This window comes from Mesoplodon densirostris, chromosome 2 (genome assembly GCF_025265405.1).
Source record: "Mesoplodon densirostris isolate mMesDen1 chromosome 2, mMesDen1 primary haplotype, whole genome shotgun sequence".
NCBI classification, from domain to species: domain Eukaryota; kingdom Metazoa; phylum Chordata; class Mammalia; order Artiodactyla; family Ziphiidae; genus Mesoplodon; species Mesoplodon densirostris.
In genome coordinates this window covers 136,820,775-136,844,377 of record NC_082662.1, presented here as the reverse complement: position 1 = coordinate 136,844,377, position 23,603 = coordinate 136,820,775, and the positions used below count along the sequence as shown (strand labels likewise).

Below are 23,603 nucleotides of genomic sequence, written 5' to 3'. Positions count from 1 at the left end.
GCTCAGTTGCTCTCCAGCATAGTAGCTTGCAGAGGTTGTGAAGTGCTTTGACTCTCAGTAGCTGTTTAATCTTACAGACAATAGATGTCACCGCCCACCTTTTATTTTAAACTTCACTTCCTTTCTTTGCCAATATATTCATGTGTCAAAATTCAAATGCTTCAAAAGGCTATATATTAAAGTATTTCCCACTTTTCTGCCATCCACTCAGCTCCTTTGCCCAGTGGTAACCAGTGTCTAATTTTTTATATGTTTTTCCAGAGGTGTATAAATTCTGTATAAAACTTTACCCCCATTTTACAGACAAAGAAGTTGAGACTCAAAGATTTCAGTAATTGGCTCAGATCACAGCGATGGTGAGCGTCAAAGCCAGAATTCTAATGAGAGTGTTCCAGTTAAAAATCTGCGACATCTCAGATTCCAAATGCCTGGTGGATATTTCCTCTTGGACTTCATATCTCTTCCTGTTTTCTGTTCTTACTCAAAAATGAGTTTATCCACATAAATTCTCAGTCTTTGTAAATGGAACCAACATTCTCTGGTCATCAGTTTTGAAATTTTATAATAATAATTGAATCCTTCTTGTTCATTCCCTCATATACAGTCTCCTTCAAAATGTCTCTCATATTTATCCTCTACCTCTCCATTCCTGCCACCAAGTTCTAGTTCAGGCCATCACCAATCACCACCTTCCCGGATTACTGCCATAAGCTACAGGATGGCTCCTTACCTCTCAACTTTCTTTGTTAACTTGTTCTGTTTACCATTGCCAGAATAATCTTCCCAACACGTTAGATGACGTTATTCCTCTCCAGTGGCTTCCTTTTTCCTTTCTCATCCTGTTTAAATTACTCTGCCTAACATTCAAGGCCCTCTATAATCTGGCCTAATCTTCCCTACTCAATATTTCTCTCTCTTAACCTTCATCCCGTTTGGATATATCTCCTCTTACCGCAAATAAACACTTCATATTCTGGCCTTATTGCCCCAGTTCTTGTTTGTATCACATAGACTGTCTTCCCTTCCATTACTAAAAACCTAATTTGTGTTTCAAGTCCATTTCCATGCCTTCCACAGTAATGTTTGCTGCTGCTGCTATTTTTGTTATTAACTAAGTTTTTCTTTCAATTGAAAAAGTATACATGCACGTGATAAAAATTAAACAGAGTTCATAGGTGTGCAGTGAGCAAAATATAAGTGTCTTCCATCTCTTCCCTCAGTTCTCTGTAGAGGTGATCACTATTACTAGTTTCTTAGGTATCCTTCCTGAATTTTTTCATCCACACGCAAGCATGTGTATGTCCCATCTTTTTTCTGTACAAATGCAAATATACTCTATTCATGTTAAGAACTTTTTGTCACGTAAGAGTGCATCTTGGGGGGGCTTCCCTGGTGGCGCAGTGGTTAAGATCCCACCTGCCATTGCAGGGGACACAGGTTTGAGCCCTGGTCTCGGAGGATCCCACATGCCACAGAGCAACTAGGCCCCTGCGCCACAACTGCTGAGCCTGTGCTCTAGAGCCCGCGAGCCACAACTACTGAACCCGAGTGCCACAGCTGCTGAGGCTCATGCGCCTAGGGCCCATGCTCCACAGCAAGAGAAGCTGCCACAATGAGAAGCCCGCGCACTGCAATGAAGAGTGGCCCCCGCTCACCGCAACTAGAGAAGAGCCTGCACACAGCAGTGAAGACCCAACGCAGCCAAAAATACAATAAATTTTTAAAAAAAGAATGCATCTTGGGGAACATCTCATATTAGCACATAAATCTACTTCATTCTTTTACCAGCTGTGTGGTACTCTCTCTTTATTCCCAGTCCCCCACTGATGGACGTTAGAGTTTGCAGTATTTTTGTTGTTGCCATTTACATTGCTCCATTGATGAGTTTGTTAAAAAAAGTTGCCTTTGTGAACATAAATTTCTAAAAGAAGAATTTGGGGGCTCAGTGATATATATATATATAAATTTTTTATATTTATTGCCAATTACCCATCAATGAGATTTATACCCTTTTAGCTTTCTATCAGCAGTGTGTGAGTGCCTATTTCCCCCACTCTGTTTTCAGTGTTATGTATTATTAAACTTTTTCTTGGCCAATCAGATTGGTGAAAGCAACTCATTTTAATTTAAATTTTTCAAATTATGAGTGAGGTTTAACATCTTATATTTTAAAAGCATTTATATAAATTCTGTGAACTGATTTTTCTTTTGGGCTGCTTGCCTATTTATTACTAAGAACTTTTTATATATTAAGATTATTGGGCCTTTGTTGATCTTACATGATATAAATTTTTTTCCCCAGTTTTGGCACTTATCTTTTCACTTTTTCTTTTCCCATGTTAAATCTTAGTACTTTTTACAGTTTTGTTTTTTATTTGCCATAAAAAGGAAACAAGAATCAAGTTTTATTTTATCCAGATGACTGGCCAGTTGCCCTTGAACTGTGTATTGAATAGTCTCTGATTTGAAATGCCATTATCATATATTAAATTCTGTGTGTATTTGAATCTATTTCTGGGACCAGTTCTCTTTTTATTTCTGTCCACAAGTAGGAAAAACATTTTATTCCTATAGATTACATTTTAATATTTGGTAAGGCTTGTTTTGTTTGTCCTTATACTTTGTCAGAATTTTCTGCATATTTTCTGATTTGTAAACAGGTTATCTAAGTTCTCCCCTCCCCCCAAGATTCTGTTGATATTTTTATTGGGGTCATATTAAATTTACTATTTAACCCTTTCCGAAATTTTATTTTATTTTATTGAAGACTGTTTTCTTTCTTTTTTTTTAAATTTCTTATTTTTTTGGCCACACCGTACGGCCTGCGGATCTTAGTTCCCCAACCAGGGATCAGTCCCATGCCCCCTGCAGTGGAAGTGCAAAGTCTTAACCACTGGACCACCAGGGAAGTCCCTGAAATTTTATTTTTAATTGTTCCCCATGTCTTTCAATTTTGCTCATTTTCTGAAACTTTGTCTTTATGAGAGAATGGGAGTTGGTTTAATTTAACAGGACAGTTATTTGACCATTTACATTACATGCAATAATGTTATAGAGTCCTAAGAGTAACTATAGAGGATGAGCCAAGACTCACTGTACTAGGAACACATATTCAAGGTTAACTACAGTGAAAAAAAACTAGCATCTTGATTTTGGTAATACTTCAGATTACCTTAGTCAAGAGTAGAGTAAATGACCTGAAATGGAGGAGGATAGATAGATAGCTCACTCACTTACTAGCTAGATAGAATGCTACACTCTCTACTATAAAAAAAAAAATACATATATATATATATATATATATATACACACACACACACACACACACACACATATATACATATGAACTAATATCTGTCAGGTAAGCAAAATATATTGGAGCTTCTGCTTGTGAGGACTAAATAGGGCATAATTCATAGTGATCTTAATAAAACGTCATTCATGATGACTTTTTTTTTAAATAAACTTTATTTTTTAGAAGAGGTATAGATCTACAGAAAATTGGAGACTGTAGTACAGAGGACTCCCACATACCCACATCCAGTTTCCCCAATTATTGATATTTTACATGAGTATGGTATATTTGTTACACTCAGTGAACCTATATTGGTACATTATTATTATTAACCAAAGCTCATACTCTGTTCTGATTTCTTTAGTTTTTACCCAGTCTCTTTTTTTTGTTCCAGATCCCATGTAGGATACAACATTATATTTAGCTAATGTGTCTCCTAAGGTTCCTCTTGGCTGTGGCAGTTTGAAGTTTTTTATCATGGAAAAAAAGATACAATTTTTCTAAAAAGCTAGAAAATTTAAAACGAGTAGACAATTTTAAGGTATACTGATGTTTTAACTTCTGTATTCCTTTCTCTTCTGCATTTCAGGCACTCTGTGAATGTGCCCTCCAGACTCCTTATGACAGCTTGAAACTTGGGATGTTGTCTGTTCTTTCCACGCTGTCAGGGACCATCGCCGTCAAACATTACTTCAGCATAGCTTCAGGTAAAGAGAAGAAAGGAGATTATATATATATATATATATTAATATAATAATATATAATATATAATAATATTATATAATAACATGCTAATACTTTATTCATGTTGATATTTCAAGTCATTTCCTCTGTAAAGCTTTAAATCAGGAAAGGTTTCAATTTCATATGGTTATATGTTAGGAATTTCTTTGAAAATGATTTCTTAACTAATTCCTAAGGTAATAAAATCTTGCATCTTTGATCTTAACTCAAGGCTATAGTTTTTCTCGATTTGCCCTTTTTTTGCATTATATGTGGATGAAACAATATTTTTGAGGGTGCTTAAAATAGCTGGTTTGCTTTTGTATGTCTCTGACTTAAAATGCCCTTTGGATGTAAGTGTATTTCAAAGGCCAAGCGGTGGTGAATTTTAAAAGCAAATGTCATGTGCTTCCTTTTAGGCATATGTTATCCTTCTGGAAAATGATTAAAATAAAACTTTACCCCAGTTCAGTAATGCTTTCCTAGTTACCTGTTTAATATGATATAACTCCAAAATGCGTTTGTTAATGCCCTGTGAGGAGCTTGCTTACATAACAGACTTAAGGCTAAAGTTTTTTGTTGTTTTATACTCTTGGAATGATGCACAAGAAATATAACATTAGGTGGATGAGGAAGACTTTTCTCTTACTAACTTTCTACCTTTTTCTGCTATTGGTTGAACCTTTTGAACCCTGTGAATTTATCTTAGTAAATTGTTTCTAAGTAAAAAAATTGAAAATAATAATTTTATTCCAAAAACAATTGACATAGAAAAATGCTCACAAATATTATATTTTAAAGGTAGAAATTAGAAGTATCTACTTATCCTGATTATATATGAATTTTTAAATTGTATTGGTGTGCATGGGGGAAAAAGATTTTTTAAAGTATTCCCGAAAGTTAGTAATAAGGTCATGCTGGTTTGTGGGTTTGGGGATGATTTTTGTTTTTTTCTTTGGGTTTTTCTGGTTTTTTCCCCAAGTTTTCTTTAATATCTTGATGAGGAAAAAAAGGAAAAAAGTAAGTTCCAAAACATGTTTGTAAATTTATAGATGAGTCTGCATTGTCCATATCACATGGGCAAGAAAAAGAATGGAGAAAATTACAATTTCCATGGTTTTGTAAAGAGAACTCATAGGTTCATCTTTCAAATGTTTTGCCTATTTAAAAAGCACTGAGGTTTTACCTAAGCTAGTACTTTTTTTTTTTTTTTTGGCGTTATGTGGGCCTCTCACTGTTGTGGCCTCTCCCGTTGCGGAGCACAGGCTCCGGACGCACAGGCCCAGCGGCCATGGCTCACGGGCCCAGCCGCTCCGCGGCATGTGGGATCTTCCCAGACCGGGGCACGAACCCGTGTCCCCTGCGTCGGCAGGCGGACTCTCAACCACTGCGCCACCAGGGAAGCCCTAAGCTAGTACTTTTATGTCAAGCTGGAAATCAGTAAGATGACCATATGTCCCACACTGCCTGAGATAGTCTTGGTTTATGCCTGTTGTTATTTATAATAGTGTCCTTTTCAAACCTCACAAAATATGATCGCCCTTGGTGTAAAAGATTGCAGTTGATAGGAACCATGGAAAAATCAGCAGGGGAAAGGAAGACAGGAATGAGAGACCCCGCTGAGAAGTTGAATGAGCTTTAATCTCCTGATTCTTCCTGAAGCTCACTCATTTATAACTGAGAGCTTCTCTACTATAAATAAAAACATTCACAACATAAACCTTATGTTACAGAATTTCAGGTGTGACTTTTAAAAGTTACTGCAACTGTAGGATAGAACTTAACATGTAAAGCACAAGGCCAGTGCATAACTAACAGGTTTTATGACCTCCATGGCAAAATGTTTAAAATCTTTAGGCTTCAGTTTCTTCTGTAAAAATAGTTGTTGAATCAGATGATCCCCATGTCCTTTCTAGCTCTAAAATAATAAATTCTTATAGAAACCTTTTGCAGTATAACTATGTGCCAGCAATTGAAGTGGGGACTTCCCTGGTGGCACAGTGGTTGAGAGTCCACCTGCCGATGCAGGGGACACCGGTTCGTGCCCTGGTTCGGGAAGATCCCACATGCTGCGGAGCGGCTGGGCCCGTGAGCCACAGCCGCTGAGTCTGCGCGTCCGGAGCCTGTGCTCTGCAACGGGAGAGGCAATTGAAGTGGGAACAGCAAACTTAAAACTTTTGTTTCTCTCCTCTCTTGAGTGTAAGGTTTTATTTGACAAGAAGCCTTGTAATGACTCCATTTTAATGAGAGACTATTTGAATGCCCAAGATACAATCTATAGTTGTTTTGGCTTTTGCTGTATTCTTTAGTCAGTTTTTATTAATATTTTTGTGGGAAAGTATATTGATTTTAGATTTTAATCATTACAAAACTGTTAGCATATACTTATTCTAGGTACCTTGACAGGAGAAAAAGAAATGGTGATGTATATTGATCATGGGGTAGAGTTAGAAAATTTTGTTGAAATTTATTGTTAGAGATTTTCTCTTGAAAATGATAAAAATGAACCTATAAAATGAACTGCTTTTGAACTCTATAAATGAATTAAATCTGTACTACTTTTCTCTTCTTGTTTAGGAAATGTGGGTTCTTCCCCTAGATCCTCTGATTTAGTCAAATTAGCCCAAGAGTGCTGTTACCATAATAACAGGGGCATTGCAGCTCATGGAATGAGAGTCCTAACTAATATTACCGTCTCTTGTCAAGAAAAAGGTAAGTTTGATCAAGACTGATATTACGTATAAACTTTTAGATTGGAGCTTGACCAGAATCCTGTGTGTATTTGGTTTTTTAATCCCTTATTATTTTTAGCCTGTGTGCTTTTATCTATTGGTTGCCTCCTCCTGAATGTTCTTAGGGCAGATTTTCTCAAGACTGCTTAATCCTTTGGGGGAAAAAAAAATGAGGGGGCTTCCCTGGTGGCGCAGTGGTTGAGAATCCGCCTGCCAATGCAGGGGACATGGGTTCAAGCCCTGGTCCGGGAAGATCCCACGTGCCGCGGAGCAACTAAGCCATGCGCCACAACTACCGAGCCTGTGCTCTAGAGCCCGCAAGCCACAACTACTGAGCCCACGTGCCTAGAGCCCGTGCTCCTCAACAAGAGAAGCCACCACAATGAGAAGCCTGCACACCGCAACAAAGAGTAGCCCCCGCTCACCACAATTAGAGAGAGGCCGCGAGCAGCAGCGAAGACCCAACGTGGCCAAAAATAAATAAATAAAATAAATAAATTTATTTTTAAAAAAAATGACTTTAGAATTGGGATTGCGGAATTGAAAGGTTTTATGGAACATTGCCCATTTCCTCCCATTGCTTACCTGTGCTTATAACTATCCAGTGGTATCAGTTTGTTCACCTGTAAAAAAAAACACCTAGAAAATTTAGGGAAAAAAAAAACATATGAAGTTATCGAGTGGCTTAAATAACAAACAGTTTCACCTAGGGGCAAATGAATTAACAGAGCAATGCAAATTAAATTTTCATGGAGTTTATCTCTAGGTATCTATAGCATTAAATGATTTGCACAATCAAGAAGGACGTGCATAGAAAATAATGCATATATTTTATTGTATTCCTAACGTCTTTTGACCTAAACACTTAGAGAAGTTCATGCTGGTGTTCAGAAATAGGAAGTGCATTTTGGATGTTTCATCTGTTTCAGTGCTTGTTTTTGATCTTTGTTAAGGATCAGCAGTCCCTCTTATCCCCACCAGGCTTCAGCATTGCTTGTTACTAGTGCCTTTGTTTTCCTAGCAATCTGACCTTCACTAGACATTGTTTGCCAAGCCCCTACACTAACTCAGGAGACATTTCTTTAAGTTGTATGTTGATTCTGATTTGAATAACTAATCTTGTTTTATTTTTCCATAGTAATAAGTATTTTCGACCATTTAACACAGCAAATTGCTGTATGTCCTCAAAGCTGACATATTCATTTATTTATTCATTCATTCATTCATTTATTTTTGGCTGGGTTGGGTCTTCATTGCTGTGTGCAGGCCTTCTGTAGTTGAAGCAAGTGGGGGCTACTCGTCGTTGTGGTGCTCGAGCTTTTCATTGCAGTGGCTTCTCTTGTTGTGGAGCACGGGCTCTAGGCATGCAGGCTTCAGTAGTTGTGGCATGCGAGCTCAGTAGTTGTGGCTCATGGGCTCTGAGCACAGGCTCAGTAGTTGTGGCACACAGGCTTAGTTGTTCCGTGGCATGTAGGGTCTTCTCGGACCAGGGCTCAAACCTGTGTCCCTGCATTGGCAGGCGGATTCTTAACCACTGTGTCACCAGGGAAGTCCCAAAGCTGACATACATTAACCTAAATGTGGTTAAGTAATTTATTCAGAACTTTCTAGAAACTTTAGAGAAATTTTAGCCCAAAGGTAGTGAAAAGATGGTATAGTACTGCTATTACATGAGACATCTAAAGGGTTCATTTCTTTATGACCTGACTTAAAACATTTATAAGATTAAGTGGGATCTTGATTATTTCCTAAAAGTAGTTCCGCTTGCGTGAGAAAGTTGCATCCTAGGTGAAAATGGACCTGCATAATTTATGTCTTGTTTGGAAGATTGACACATGCTACATGGTTTGCTAGTTTTTTCCTTAGCTAAGCTGGTGACACTGTTTCAGTTAGGCTTTATTTATACCTTTGTGGCTTTAGATCTTGGTTTAATGTATGTGTGTGTATTTTAAAAAAAATATTAGTTTCAAGTGTACAACCTAATGATTCAATATTTGTATATATTGTGAAATGATCACCACAATAAATGTAGTTAACATTCATCACCATACATTGTCATTGTAAAGTTTTTTTTCTTGTGATGAGAACTTTTAGGATCTACTCTCCTGACAACTTTCAAATATGCAGTACAGTATTATTGACTATAGTCACCATGGTTTACATTACATTCCCATAACTTACTCATTTTATAACTGGAAGTTTGTACCTTTCCACCCCCTTCACCCATTTTGCCCACCCCCAACCTCCTACCCCCCACCTCTGGCAACCACCAGTCTGTTCTCTGTATCTGTGAGCTTGGTGTTTGTTTGTTTGTTCTAGATTCCACATTTAAGTGAGATCATGCAGTATTTGGTTTTCCGTGTCTAATTCATTTCACTTAGCACAATGCCCTCAAGGTCCATCCATGGTCACAAATGACAGGATTTCCTTCTTTTATAAAAAGTGGCTAAATAATATTCCATCGTGTGTGTGTGTGTGTGTGTATGTGTATATATATATATATATATATATATATATATACATACATACATACATACCACATTTTCTTTATTCATACATCAGTGGACATTTAGGTTGTTTCTATATCTTGGCTAGTGTAAATAATGCTGCAGTAAACATGGGAGTACACATATCTTTTTGAGTTAATGTTTTTGTCTTCAGATGCATACTCAAAAGTGGAATTGCTGGATCATATAATAGTTCTATTTTTAATTTTTTGAGGAACCTTCATACTGTTTTCTGTTGCGGCTGCACCAATTTATATTCCCACCAACAGTGCACAAGTGTTTTCTTTTCTTTACATCCTTGCCAACACTTGTTATTTCCTATCTTTTTTATTTTAAAAGGTGTGAGGTGATCCCTCATTGTAATTTTGATTTGCATTTCCCTAATAATTAGTGATGTTGAGCATCTTTTCCTGTACCTGTTGCCTATCTGTATGTCATCTTTGGAAAGAAGTCTATTCAGATTCTCTGCCCATTTTTTAGTCAGATTGAGTTATTGTGCTGTTGAGTTGTATGAGTTCTTAATATATTTTAAATATTAACAACCTCTTATCAGATATATGATTTGCAAATATTTTCTCCCATTCAGCAGCTTGCCTTTTCATTTTGTTAATGGTTTTCTTCCCTGTGCAGAAGCTTTTCGGCTTGATACAATGTATATATTTTTATAATCTTCAATAAAGTAGTGGAAATATACAAGTCTAAAGATAGCCTTTGCATTTTAGAAGTAATGCCACATGTACTTTTTCAGGAAGGTTAGCTTTATGCATTGAAGTATTTCCTATAGACTCCTTAATGTTTTCTTCTTCTAAGTGTGTGTGTGTGTGTGTGTGTGCATTTAATCTTCTCTACTTGACCGCTAAAAAAAATTAGTGTTTTTCCTATAGACCTTTTGGCACTGGAACAAGATGCTGTCTTTGGCCTGGAATCCCTTCTGGTACTTTGTAGTGAAGATGATAGCCCAGGTGCTCAAGCCACTTTAAAGGTGAAAACATTAGTTATTTTAATATAATGCCTGTCTTCATTGCCTAAAGTGTGGATTGGCAATCTCTTTGTAAAGGTTCAGATAGTAAATATTTTAAGTTTTGCAGACAGTGCACTCTTTGTCACAACTGCTCAGTTCTACTATTGTAGAAAAAAAGTAGCCATGGACAATGTGGTGTTTTTTTTTTTTTAAAAAAAAAAAAAAAAAGGAAGGGTGATGGTGTGGCTGTGTTCCAGTAAAATTTTATTTACAAAAACAGGCAGGATTTGGCCCAAGTGCAAGAGTTTGTCAGCTCCTGGCTTAAACAAATATTGGCCCTTGATCTTCACTTTCAAAACTAGCATTTTGACTGTTGTTATTCCAAAATATAGGCGAGGTAAAAATTTGAGCTTTGGCCTATTTTGCCATCAGTTGAAAGTATTTATTAAATTGTAATAGATACATATGATGGTCCTAGGTAATGTAGAGTTAAATAGAGCTCCTGCACTTTTGGAAGTTTATAATCTAAGGTAACACTGATAAGTTCACAAAGAACTGATGAAATTACTGCAGTCAAACTCATAAATGCGTAAGTGTGTATTAATTTCTAGCATATAGAAGCCCTAGTTTTAAGGGCTTTTCACTTTCACTTAATTATAGAATCATCTTAGAGATAGTTAAAAATTTTTTTAATGAGACTATTATTGGATTGAAACATAAAATATAATTTTTGGTGGTACAAAATAATTAAGAAAAGTAGAATTAATAGAAGTAAAAGGCCATTAAGTAGACATTGGAGAATGTAAGAACTATAACTTGTCTAAGGTATGGCTTGAGGGAAGTCATGACTTATTTTAGCATGTTAAGAAAAGGTATGATGTGGTCATAATGATGTACAGTAAAGATACTAGTACCATTAAATAAAAGCTGATAATCAAGGGGTGGTGAAGGAAGTAGGCAACATGTGATTGGCAAGTCCACAGAATCCCTTTGGAACCACAATACATTTATTTTAAGTTTAAAAAGAAAGAAAGAAAGCAACCCCAAACCTTTCCCACCAATCATAGGTGTCAATAAAACACTGGACTCAGAACAGTGGGACATACATGGATGGTCAAGAAAAGTTCCTTTGTTAGAGGAGCTCTCCATAAGAGGATACTGATATTTATATAAGGGGTTGTAATACCAAGCAGAATGTCGCAAGTTCTCTGGTAGTCTAAACAAAAGTGCAATTCTAATTGAGAGGACAGAGTGGGGAGTGATTAATTTCAACTAAGGATATTAGGGAAGACTTGAACAAGTAGATGTCATATGAATAAGCCTTGAAAGACAGGGTAGAATTTCAGTATTGAGGAAGGATCATTTGAACCTGAAGGACCACTGTTATGAAAGACAGGAAAGCAGAAATGTACCTGTTATGTTGGAAGAATGATAAGTAGCCCACTGTGGCTGGTTGATGTAAAGGGAGATTAGAAAGACTGTTGCTCGATCATAGGGGATATCAAATGTCAGGCTGAGGAACTTTGGCTTGATTCTGTAGGTAATGAGATCTTAAAATTTTGAAGTAGTGACCATGCTCTAACTTTTGTTGTAGCTATTATTGTTATTTAAATATGTCTGTTATATACCAAACTTTGTTGAAGGCTTGTATATACATCTTTCACTGTTTACAATAACCCTAACTAGTGAAATTTGTATTCCTCTTATAGTCATGAGGAAATTAAGCCTCAGAGATAAAATAACTTGTTCACACACACTTAGTCAGTCAAGGGCAAGCTGACCTTAAACTCTGGGTCTGTCAGACCCTAAAGACATGATGATTCTTCCTAACACACTGAAAGCTACATGGTTGTAGCTTGAAGGATGGATTAATGGGCCCATCTTTTCAAGAGATTGGAATTAGGGAGACATTTATGTTGTAGTAGAGAGAATAAAAGGGAGCTAAATAGATGGGTATTAGAGACTTGACAAAAGTAGAAATGACTAGGTTTAGCAACCTGTTGGCTATATTAGTTAGAGGACTTCTGGGTTTCTAGTTTTGATGGCTGGGATATTAGGGATGTGATTAACTGGCCTGAATAGAAGCTCTGAGACCAACTGATATTTAGATTTCTGTTGAGAAATAAGAGAAAATTAGAAGCCTCCTCCCCACTTCAGTGTGCTGAAGTCACCTAGGGCACCTTTTTTAAACTGCAAACTTTCAGTAACCCAAACACCAGAGAAAAAAAAAGGTTAATTCATTAAGTTTGGGATGGATAGGGCCCAAGAATCTATATTTTAATTAGCATCCTAGGAGATGCCGTTATGGGTAAGTTTACAAACCACACTTTTGAAGCAGTTCTTGAAAAGTAATGAAAGTGCAGTAATATGACATTTCAGTTTGGCATTTATTTGGCCTTTTCAGCATTATTCCTTATGATGTTCATCTCAAGTCTTAGACTGAATAGTCTTAGATTAAAATGAGTGTTTAATGTACCATCCTGTCTTATTATTTTAGTTTTAAACATGGCACACTTGCAGATCTTAATATGGGATTCAATGTCATGTGTTTCTTATGAAGAAAAATGTCATGCCTACAAAAAACCCTTTTCTTTGATTTTTTCCTAGTAACTTGTAGAGAGTTACTTTCTTTAAAGCTTCACTTCATATGAACCTTCAGAATGTAACTGGTCCGTGTTCTATTCAATATGCAGATCGCTCTGAATTGTATGGTGAAGTTGGCCAAGAGTAGGCCCCATCTCAGCCAGTCTGTAGTTGAGACCTTGTTGACTCAGTTGCACAGTGCTCAGGACGCTTCCCAGATCCTGATGTGCCACTGCCTGGCCGCCATTGCCATGCAGCTGCCTGTGCTGGGCGATGGAATGCTCGGTGACCTCATGGAGCTCTACAAGGTGATTGGACGATCAGCCACAGACAAGCAACAAGAACTTCTGGTAAGGAGCCACTTTTTGAACCTGCTGTGGACAAATAGGATCTGGTCTAGTGGGAATTACTTTCAGAATTCCACAGGTTAAAGTAATTAGCTAAGACCAAGAGCATGCTGAAGTCAAAATAGGGTTGGGACCTGGAGCTTTTTACCATTTCCTCTTTTGGTATACAAAGCCCTATTTAGTTCATGTGTAAAACTGCTTTCTTCCTAAGCCCTGTCAAATCAGCTTAGTGTAGCCAAAGCCTTCAATCTGATATTTTTGTTTTATTACAAAGGACAAAATGAAATTGAAGATTTTTCCTTTTTTATACAAAGCAAATAAATAATGAACCAAACCGTGTATTGTACTTCCAAAAATGTAAGTTAAAAACCTAGTGATATCAATGACCATAAATTAACCCAATTCCTCTTTGCCAATCCAGGACCTCTTTAGCTGTTTAGGATCCAGTTTAGGTTTCAGTACAGTCCTGGGGCTGGGAAAGGTACATGCTTAGAAAAAAACAGAAGGTGTGGAAGCTGTACAATAATGTTTAGTTGAAAGTTCTCCTGGGCTGAGAGTAGACTACATTCTAAGTATGCATAACTTATATGTAAGCTTTAAAGTAGCCACTCCATATTGTTTGTGGTCATCTGACTTTATGGCTTGGGAAAAAAACTTAGTGAAATTACTTACTCAAGCCCATTTTATGTTTAATCCTGCAGGGGGCATTGTGTAAAAGATTGCCCCCATTTCATCATTTGCTATCAGGAATGGTTACCCAGATGACTAAGTGGCAGTGGTCATGGGAATCAGGCAGTTATCACAGTATGTATGGATCCTTGTATGTATCAGCTTTGGAATACTGAGAAGCAGTTAGCCAAGTTTAGTTTTCATTGAAGCAGCATTTTCAATTAATGTTTTTTATTGCTTTTTTCTTAGTACTACTTTAAAGCAGCTTTAAATTATGAAACATAATATTCAAAAACACATAAGGAATAATATGATGAAAGCTTTTGCATCCATCACCTAGGTTAAGAAAAAAGTGTTACTAGTACACTTGACTTGTACCCCGCTGTGTATCTCTCTGATAGTGTCATCTTCCTTCCTATCAGGATAGGTAACCACTCTCCTGAATTTGGTTCTTGTCATTCCCATGCATGTTGTTATGTATTTACTACCTTAGTATATATCCTAAGTGATATGCAATATTTTTGGCATATTTTTAACTTTGTGTTCTCATACTGCATGTAATCTTTTGCATTTTGCCTATTTTTGCCTGTTTTGTGTGAATCGTCTATACTGATAAGTGTATTTCTAGTTTATCCACTTCACTGCTCTATAGTATTTCATTGTGTGATTATATCATAGTTTATCCATATTTATGGGCATTGTTTCTAATTATTTGCTATTATACGCAATGCTCTGAGCAAAGGAATAAAGTGGAAATTTTATAAATGTCAAAGGAAGACAAATTTTGTTCTTTTTTGATAGGCTCTAATTAGTTTTTCACCCTTTTGGGTAAAGTTATCTTTGACATTGCAGAGAGTTAATGATTTTCTTGACTTTCTTACTTCTTGCTTGATGTTAGGTGAGCTTGGCCACTGTGATTTTTGTAGCCAGTCAGAAAGCACTGTCTGCTGAAGTAAAGGCAGTAATTAAGCAGCAGCTTGAAAGCGTCTCCAATGGATGGACTGTATACCGAATTGCCAGACAGGCATCCCGAATGGTACGTATTATCCTTCTGTGTGAACTGGGTTGGTGAAAATGGCAGATTACGAACCTTAGGTTGTGTGATTGTTACTCCTAGTCAAAACTAAAGATGAAGGTAGAAGTACTTTTTAGTCATGGGATTAAAAGATGATGAAGGAAAGGACCTAATTTTTAACATATACACAGAGAATGGTATATATGTTGTTATGGGGAAGTTCGGTGGGAATTCCAAAAATATGAGCTCTTTCTGGCTGTAGGTTGTTAGCAGCACTTTCATTTTGTCCTGTGCTCCCTCCCACCCACGTTGATATTCTCCCCTTTCAGTACACCATGTCGTTCCTCCCTTTCCCTCTCCAACTTTATCATTCTTATGTGGAAATGGGAAAGTTTCAGTATTCTGTTCCCTCTCAACCATATGGAAATCCTAACGATTTTTATTAATTTTGTTTGAGAGGAAATATAGAGTTTGGATAGTATAGAAATTCTTTGGGGATAAGTCCAGAGAACAAAATTTGAGAAGCATTATTCTAGGTGATTGAAGCACATGTTCACATTTTACAGTGTTTCTCAAATGGGAGAAGAAGCACTATTGACAGGATATTTCTTTATTAAACCCAACTGTCCCAAGCATCCAAGCACTGCAAGACAGTGAGCATCCCTCGCCCCCAGGCATTAAAAGACATTCACATCCTCCCACAGCTATGCTTCCCTCAGTCATTTCCAGAGGGCGCAGTGCTCCTCTTGGTAATCGCTTGATGGAACTTAACTGGAGTTCTCCCCACCCCACTAAATAGGTCATACAAAATGACATACAATAAGTATTTATACTTTCTATATTTTGAACTAAAATTCTAGACATGGGTTATAGTTACTTCCATTCATTTTCTCTTTGGAACTGTTTTGGTAAAGAACTTCAGTCATTATGTTACATAAAAGCAGCTCAGCATGTTTTCTCTGAAGAAATACTTAGACTGAGTCTCACAGAGTTATAATGTGAGGAGTGATTGTTAAAACTTATCCAAGGTTTGGGTTTCTCTTTTAGCTGCTACTTCAACTAATTCAAGTGTAAGAACCTCATTATCCTCCCCCCCTTTTTTTTTTCTTAGGGTAATCACGACATGGCCAGAGAGCTTTATCAGAGTTTGCTGACTCAGGTTGCCTCAGAACATTTCTACTTCTGGCTGAATAGTTTGAAAGAGTTCTCACATGCAGAACAGTGTCTCACTGGGTTGCAAGAGGAGAATTATAGTTCAGCACTTTCTTGCATTGCTGAGTCTTTAAAATTCTACCACAAAGGGATTGCTTCCTTAACGGTAAGTCCTCTTAATTCTCCTTTGGTGATGATGACTTGTGTGACAATGGGCTCCCTTTTCTTTTTGGGCTTATCCTCTTTTAACCTTGAAAAACCTGCTGATATATATGTATTTGGCAGTATTAAAGTAATAAATAGGACATGGAAGTAGATCATTATCCCCTCCCCCACTTTTTAACATTCATAGATTGGTGAACGTTTATCATTTTGTTTTTATCAAGTATCAGGTACATATGTGAAGAGGATTGCTGAATCCATGCAGGAAGGATAAAGTGGAGATAGGATCCTCCCTTTCCAGACTCCTGTTAGTAAGACCCCAGCCTGGGTCACTGCTACCGTCAAACATAAACCCTCCACCTCATCTCATACCTGGCAACTACTCACTAAGAAACTAGAGTTTCTTGCTTTGTAAATAAAGAAGAAATTATGAGGGATGCTATTGTCTGAACCTTTTATCCCACTGTGATATCCTCCTATTCCAAATTAACAGTCAGCCAGCTATTTCCTTTTTTTTTTTTGCCAAGAAAGAAAGGGTGTGGCAGAGAGAGCAGATCCTTAACGTTTCCTTGAAACTAGTTATATTCCTAAGAATCTGTTCCCTAAAATGGGCATTGGACTTTTTCCCCTTAAGAGTAAAGAGTTTATGTAATCAGCACTAAACATGTTTAAAGTATTGTCACATAACTTTAAAAAATGTATATATTTAGATAGGGCCATAAAACTTTTGCTACCTGTTTTATATTTATCACATAATCTAAAATATTTTTAATGGTGGGCCATGCAAAGAGAAATGTTTCAAAGTAGAACAAAGAATAAACAGATGTCACAAAAGAGACAGACTATTCAGATTACTGTGGGTACATATCTTTTGAAGAATGATTTATTGATTAACTGCCGTTTTAAAACAGGAATATAGGAATGGCTGCCCTCCATTTTAAGGGGTAGCATTGACTGCTGTGATTCTCTCCTCTTGATTATCCTAGGAAAAGATTGTTGTTGCCTATATCAGGCTAATAAATACCTCAGGAAATGAAAAAGTACAGTTATGGCCTCCAGTCATTAGGGTAATTTCATTTTCTAGTTGATGTGGAACAGAAAACTGTTAATCATGCAGTACAGTAAATGGTAAGAACTGTGAAACAGGCTCACAAAACAGTGAGGCAGATAGAATTAATATTATGAAAAATCCCATTGAATATTTAATAGTCTTTTAATGATTTGAGTGGTATGTGTGTTTAACGAGACTTGGCAGTAATTAAGGACTGAATTCTGATGTAGGAAGAAAGTACCCATTTGACAGAAGGCCCTTGTCTTAGTCTCTGTTTTGCCATTAACACGGGCAAGGGCAGGTTATTGGGCCTCAAATCATCTTTTGAAATGGAGTTCCTTTATTCAACACTGTAAGCACTTGCTATGTGCCAGACACTGCTTTGAGGATAAAAAGAAATCAGGAAATGATTCTCCACTTGAGAATAGTCTGAAGGGGAAGGCAGTATGATCCATACAATCATTTGGAACTTCTCACATTTCTGATTGTACTATACTATCAGGGTTTTGTTTTGTTTTAAGGTTTTTAGAAAATCTGTTCATTTGACAAGTATGGATTTGACGGTAGCTTTCTGTCTTTTTAACGAAGATGATTTGAGCATTGCCCTTTTACTCTCTGACACATGAATGTTCCAATTTGAGGTTGTCAGCTATGAGGATTATACTTTTTACCTTCTTCAACCAAACTAAAGAGAAGTTAAAAATTCTGTGCTTGTGGGGCCGCTATGGTGATGTTGGGTGCCTAATTTCCCAGTGCAGTGATTAATGATAGTTATCTTGCTTCTTAGAAATAAAAATTGTAAGAAGTGTTTGTATTAGTTTTCCATGCTGTGTAACAAATTACCACAAATTTAGTGGCTTAAAACAACACCCATTTATTATTTTACAGTTTCTATGAGTCAGAAGTCCAGGCATGACTTAACTGGGTCCTCTGCTCATGTTGTCACAAAGTTGCAATCAAGGTGTCAGCCAGGGCCAGTCTTGTCTGAGGCCTGGGCTCAGGGTCCTCTTCTAAATTCGTGTAGTTTTTGGCAGGATTTATTTCCTCATAGCTGTAAGACTTGTGGAAGCTTCAGGGCCCACAGGAGAATCTCTTACCTTCAAGACCCTCTTTTAATGGACTCACCTGATGAGGCGAGATCTACCCAGAATAATCTCCCTTTTGATTAATATAAAGTCAGCTCATTAGGGACCTAAATTACATCCTCAAAATCTATTACCTTTGTCATATTCCATTAGACAGAAGCAAGTTACAGGTTCTACCCACACTTTAAGGGAGATTATATAAGGTGTGGAGACTGGGGTGGGGGTGGAAGTGGCGGCATGAGTTAGAGGAACGATTTTAGCAATCTGCCTACAATGGTGGGTTTTAGATTTATTTTTTATTTTATTAAATATTGAATAAGTATGATATCTACATATATATATTATGTGAGGTATATAAAAATATCAAATATCCAAGTATACCTAACACTCAGTTTAGGAAATGGGACATTACCATTTCCTTTAAAATTCATGTGTGCCCCTCCATGTTTGTATACCAGTTCCTGCCTCACAAAGGGAACCACCATCCTGAATCTTCTTTTTTATAAGTTTGTTTGTTTATTTATTTATTTTTGGCTGTGTTGGTCTCCATTGCGGTGTGCGGCCTTCTCATTGCCATGGCTTCTCTTGTTGTAGAGCACAGACTCTAGGCGCGTGGGCTCAGTAGTTGTGGCACGCGGGCTCAGTAGTTGTGGTGCACAGGCTTAGTTGCTCTGCAACATGTGGGATCTTCCCGGACCAGGGCTGGAACCCGTGTGCCCTGCATTGGCAGGCGGACTCTTAACCACTAACCATTGCGCCACCAGGGAAGTCCCCATCCTGAACCTTGTATGTACCATTCCCTTACCTTTCTTTACAATTTTAAGATGCTTTTCTTTAACTCTTAAGGTATTGTTTTATGTTGCTTGTTTTTGAATTTTATATAAAAAGGAATCATGTATTTTTCTTTGACTTGCTTTGGTTATCTAAATTATATTCCTAAGATTCATCCATCTTGTTGCATAAAGCTTTAGGTCAGTTTCACTGCTGTGTACCCATGTATTATATGATTATACGTCCATTTATTTTCCCGTTCTAATGTTGATGGAAATTTTGATTTTTCCAGTTTTTTGTTATTAAAACATTACTGCTGTGAACATTCTTGGACATATTTTGATGCACCTATGTAAAGGTTTCTCTGGGATACTGATTCTCAACTGGGGATGATTCTAGCTCCATTTGGCAATGTCTGGAGACATTTATGGTTATCACAACTCGCCAAGGTGTTAGTGGCATTTAGTGGGTAAAGACCAAAGATGCTGCTGAACATCCAGCAATGCACAGGACAACTCCTCTCAACAAAGAATTATTTGGTCCAAAATGTCACTAGTATACTGAGATTGAAAACCCTTCTCTAAGGCAGTACTCAGTCAGAACTATGTATTTGCCCCCTGCTCCAATTTAGAAATGTGTGAGGATGTTTCTGTTTGTCCCAGTGATAGAGGGGTTGGAGGGACTGCTGTTGGCCTAATGGTCAGTGGCTGGAGATGCTTAATCTCCAGAAATGCTGAGGATACTCCTACCCTTATTAAGAGATACTGATCTAAAATACTACCTTGGAGTGGAATTGCATAAGGTATATACATCTTCAATTGACTAGCTAATACCAGGAGTTTTTCCATAGTGGTTTTACAAATTTACAATCCTTCCAGTAGTGTATAAGAGTTCCTGTTACTCTACATTTTCCCCCTCACTTGGTATGTTCTGGAAGTTATGATTGGAGTTTCCCAAATTACTAATACAATTAAACTTTATATATCTATATATTTGAGGTATGATTGATATATAACATATTAGTTTCAGATGTGCAACACGACTCGATATTTGTATATATTGTGAAATCACTACAGTAAGTATGGTGACAGTTAACATCTGTCACATACACACATAGTTAGAAAATTTTTTTTTCTTGTGAAGAGGACTTTTAAGATCTACTCTTTTAGCAACTTTCAAATATTCAATATAGTATTTTTAAAATTTATTTTTTCTTCCAGTTTTACTGAGATATAATTGACATACAGCACTGTACAAATTTAAGGTGTACAACATAATGTGTACATACGTCATGAAATGATTACCATAATGGGGTTAGTGAACATCCATCATCTCATATAAATACAACATTAAAGAGATAGAAAAAACAACTTTTTTTCTTGTGGTGAGAACTCAGGATTTTGCTCTCTTAACGACTTTCATATATATCATACAGCAGTGTTAGTTATCTTTATTGTGTTGTATTTATATCCTTATATTGTTATATCCTTAGGACTTACTTATAACTGGAATTCTGTACCGTTTGACTACCTTCATTCAGTTCTCCCTCCCAACCCCCACCCAGCCTTCCACCTCTGGTAGCCACAAATTTGATCTATTCTTCTATGAATTTGTTTGTTCATTTGTTTATTTACATTTAATGACCTATGAAATTCAGTTCCTAATGCACAGCATACTGATTCAGTATTTGTGTATATTTCAAAATGATACTATGTTAAGTCTAGTTGTTGTCTGTCACCATACAAAGATGTTACATAATTATTGGCTATATTCCCCATATGGTACATTACATACCTGTGGCTCATTTATTTTGTAACTGATAATTTGTACCTCTTAATCTCCCTTAGCAGTTTCCTCTCCCCACCCTCTTCCCCTCTGGCAATCACCTCTTCTATCTGTGACTCTCTTTCTGTTTAGTTATGTTTGTTCATTTGTTTTGTTTTTTAGATTCCACATATAAGTTAAATCATACATTATTTGTCTTCATCTGTCTGACTTATTTCACTTAGCCTAATATCCTCTAGGTCCATCAGTGTTGTCACAAATGGCAAGATTTCATTCTTTTTTATGGCTAATATTCCATTGTGTGTGTGTATATATATATGTATATGCGCCACATCTCCTTTATCCATTTGTCTCTTGATGGGGACTTAGGTGCCTTCTGTATCTTGGCTGTTGTAAATAATACTGCAGTGAACATAGGGATGCATATGTCTTTTTTAATTAGTGTTTTTATTTTCTTTGGGTAAAAACCCAGAAGTGGAATTGTTGGATCCTGTGGTAGTTCTGTTTTTAATTTTTTGAGGAACTTTCATACTGTTTTCCATAGTGGCTGCACCAATTTATATTCCCACCAGAAGTGCACAAGTTTCCCTTTTCTCCACATCCTCTCCAACACTTGTTACTCGTGGTCTTTTTGATGGTAGCCATTCTGACAGGTGTGAGGTGATATCTCATTGTGGTTTTGATTTGCATTTCCCTGGATAAGCATCTTTTCGTGTGCCTTTTGACTGTATGTCTTCCTTGGAAAAATGTCTGTTTAGGTCCTCTGCCCATTTTTAATTGGATTTTTTGCTTTTTTTTAATGTTGAGTTGTTTGAGTTCTCTGTAAATTTTGTATATTAACCCCTTGTTAGGTATATTGTTTCCAAATATCCCACTCAGTAGGCAGCCTTTTTGTTTTGTTGATAGTTTCCTTTGCTGTGCAAAAGCTTTTTTAGTTTGATGTAGTCCCATTTGTTTATTTTTGCTTTTGTCTCCCTTGCCTGAGGAGGCATAGCCAAAAAAATATTGCTAGGTAAGACAGAGGATACTTAGCTCAATAAGACAGTATTCTGTCAAAGAGTGTACTTCCTATGTTTTCTTCTAGAAATTTTACGGTTTCAGGTCTTACATTTAAGTCTTTAACCCATTTCGAGTTTATTTTTGTATGTAATGTGGAAAAGGAGTCCAATTTGATTCTTTTGCATGTAGCAGTCCAGTTTTTCTAACACTATTTATTGAAGATGCTGTCTTTTCCTCATTGTGTATTATTGCCCCCTTTGTTGTAGATTAATTAATTGACCATATACATGTGGGTTTATTTCAAGGCTCCCTATTCTGTTCCATTCATCTATGTGTCTGTTTTTGTGCCAAAACCATACTGTTTTGATCACTGTAGTTTTGTAGTAGAGTTTTAAATCAGGGAGTGTGTTACGTCCACCTTTGTTCTTCTTTCTCAAGATTGTTTTGGCTATTTGGGGTCCTGTAAGGTTTCCATATGAATTTTAGAATTATGTGTTCTAGTTCTGTGAAAACTGCCATTTGATATTTTGATAGGGATTGCATTGAATTTGTAGATTGCCTTGGGTAGTATAGGCATTTTAACAATATTAATTCTTCCAAGCTATGAGCATAGCATATCTTTGCAGTTTTTGGTGTCATCTTCAGTTTCCTTTATTAATGTCTTACAGTTTTCTGAGTACAGGTCTTTTCCCTCCTTAGATTTATTCCCAGGTATTTTAAATTCTTCTTGATGTGATTATAAATGGTATTGTTTTCTTAATTTCTTTTTCTGATAGTTTGTTTTCTAGTGTATAGAAACAGAACAGATTTCTGTGTATTAATCTTGTATTCTGCAACTTTATTGAATTCATTGATGAGTTCCTGTAGTTTTTTGGTAGTGTCTTTAGGATTTTCTATATATAATATTGTATCATCTGCAAACAGGGACATTTTTACTTCTTCCTCTCCAATTTGGATTCCTTTTATTTCTTTTTCTTGCCTGATTGCTGTGGCTAGGACTTCTAATACTATATTGGATAAAAGTGGTGAGAGTGGGCATCCTTGTCTTGTTCCTCATCTTAGAGGAAATGCTTTCAGCTTTCCACCATTGAGTGGAGAACAAGCTGTGGGCTTGTCATATATGACTTTTATTATGCTTAGGTATATTCCCTCTGTACCCACTTTGTGGAGAGTTTTTATCATAAATGGATGTTGAATTATGTCAAAAAGCCTTTTCTGGATCTGTTGAGATGATCATATGGTTTTTATTCTTCAGTTTGTTAATATGGTGTATAACATTGATTTTTGAACCATTCTTGTGTCCCTGGCATAAACCTCACCTGATCATGGTGTATGATCCTCTTAATGTATTGTTGGATTCAGTTTGCTAATATTTTATTGAGGATTTTTGCATCTGTGTTCATCAGTGGTATTGGCCTGTAATTTTCTTTTTTTGTGGTATCTTTGTCTGGTTCTGGTATCAGGTGGTGCCAGCCTCATAGAATGAGTTCAGAAGCATTCCTTCCTCTGCCGTTTGGAATAATTTGAGAAGGATAGGTGTTAATTCTTTTCAAAATGTTTGGTAAAATTCACCTGTGAAGTTATCTGGTGCTGGACTTTTGTTTGTTGGCAGTTTTTTAAATTACTCATTCAGTTGCATTACTGGTAATAGGTCTGTTCTTATTTTCTATTTCTTCCTGATTCAGTCTTGGGCAATCGTACATTTCTAGGAATTTGTCAATTTCTTCTAGGTTGTCCCTTTTATTGTTGTATAATTGTTCATAGGA

The 23,603-nt window shown here is 36.7% G+C and overlaps 1 protein-coding gene across 2 annotated transcripts in view; it reads left to right on the top strand.

Annotated features, from left to right (window-relative positions):
• INTS7 (integrator complex subunit 7) overlaps nt 1-23,603 on the top strand; it is a 90,605-nt gene that overhangs the window by 35,974 nt on the left and 31,028 nt on the right. For both annotated transcript variants that reach the window (XM_060090933.1, XM_060090934.1), the window contains 6 exons: nt 3,885-4,002; nt 6,596-6,730; nt 10,142-10,239; nt 12,912-13,151; nt 14,716-14,853; nt 15,944-16,150. In XM_060090933.1, the coding sequence (XP_059946916.1) occupies nt 3,885-4,002; nt 6,596-6,730; nt 10,142-10,239; nt 12,912-13,151; nt 14,716-14,853; nt 15,944-16,150 (936 nt within the window). The remainder of the gene's footprint in view (nt 1-3,884; nt 4,003-6,595; nt 6,731-10,141; nt 10,240-12,911; nt 13,152-14,715; nt 14,854-15,943; nt 16,151-23,603) is intronic.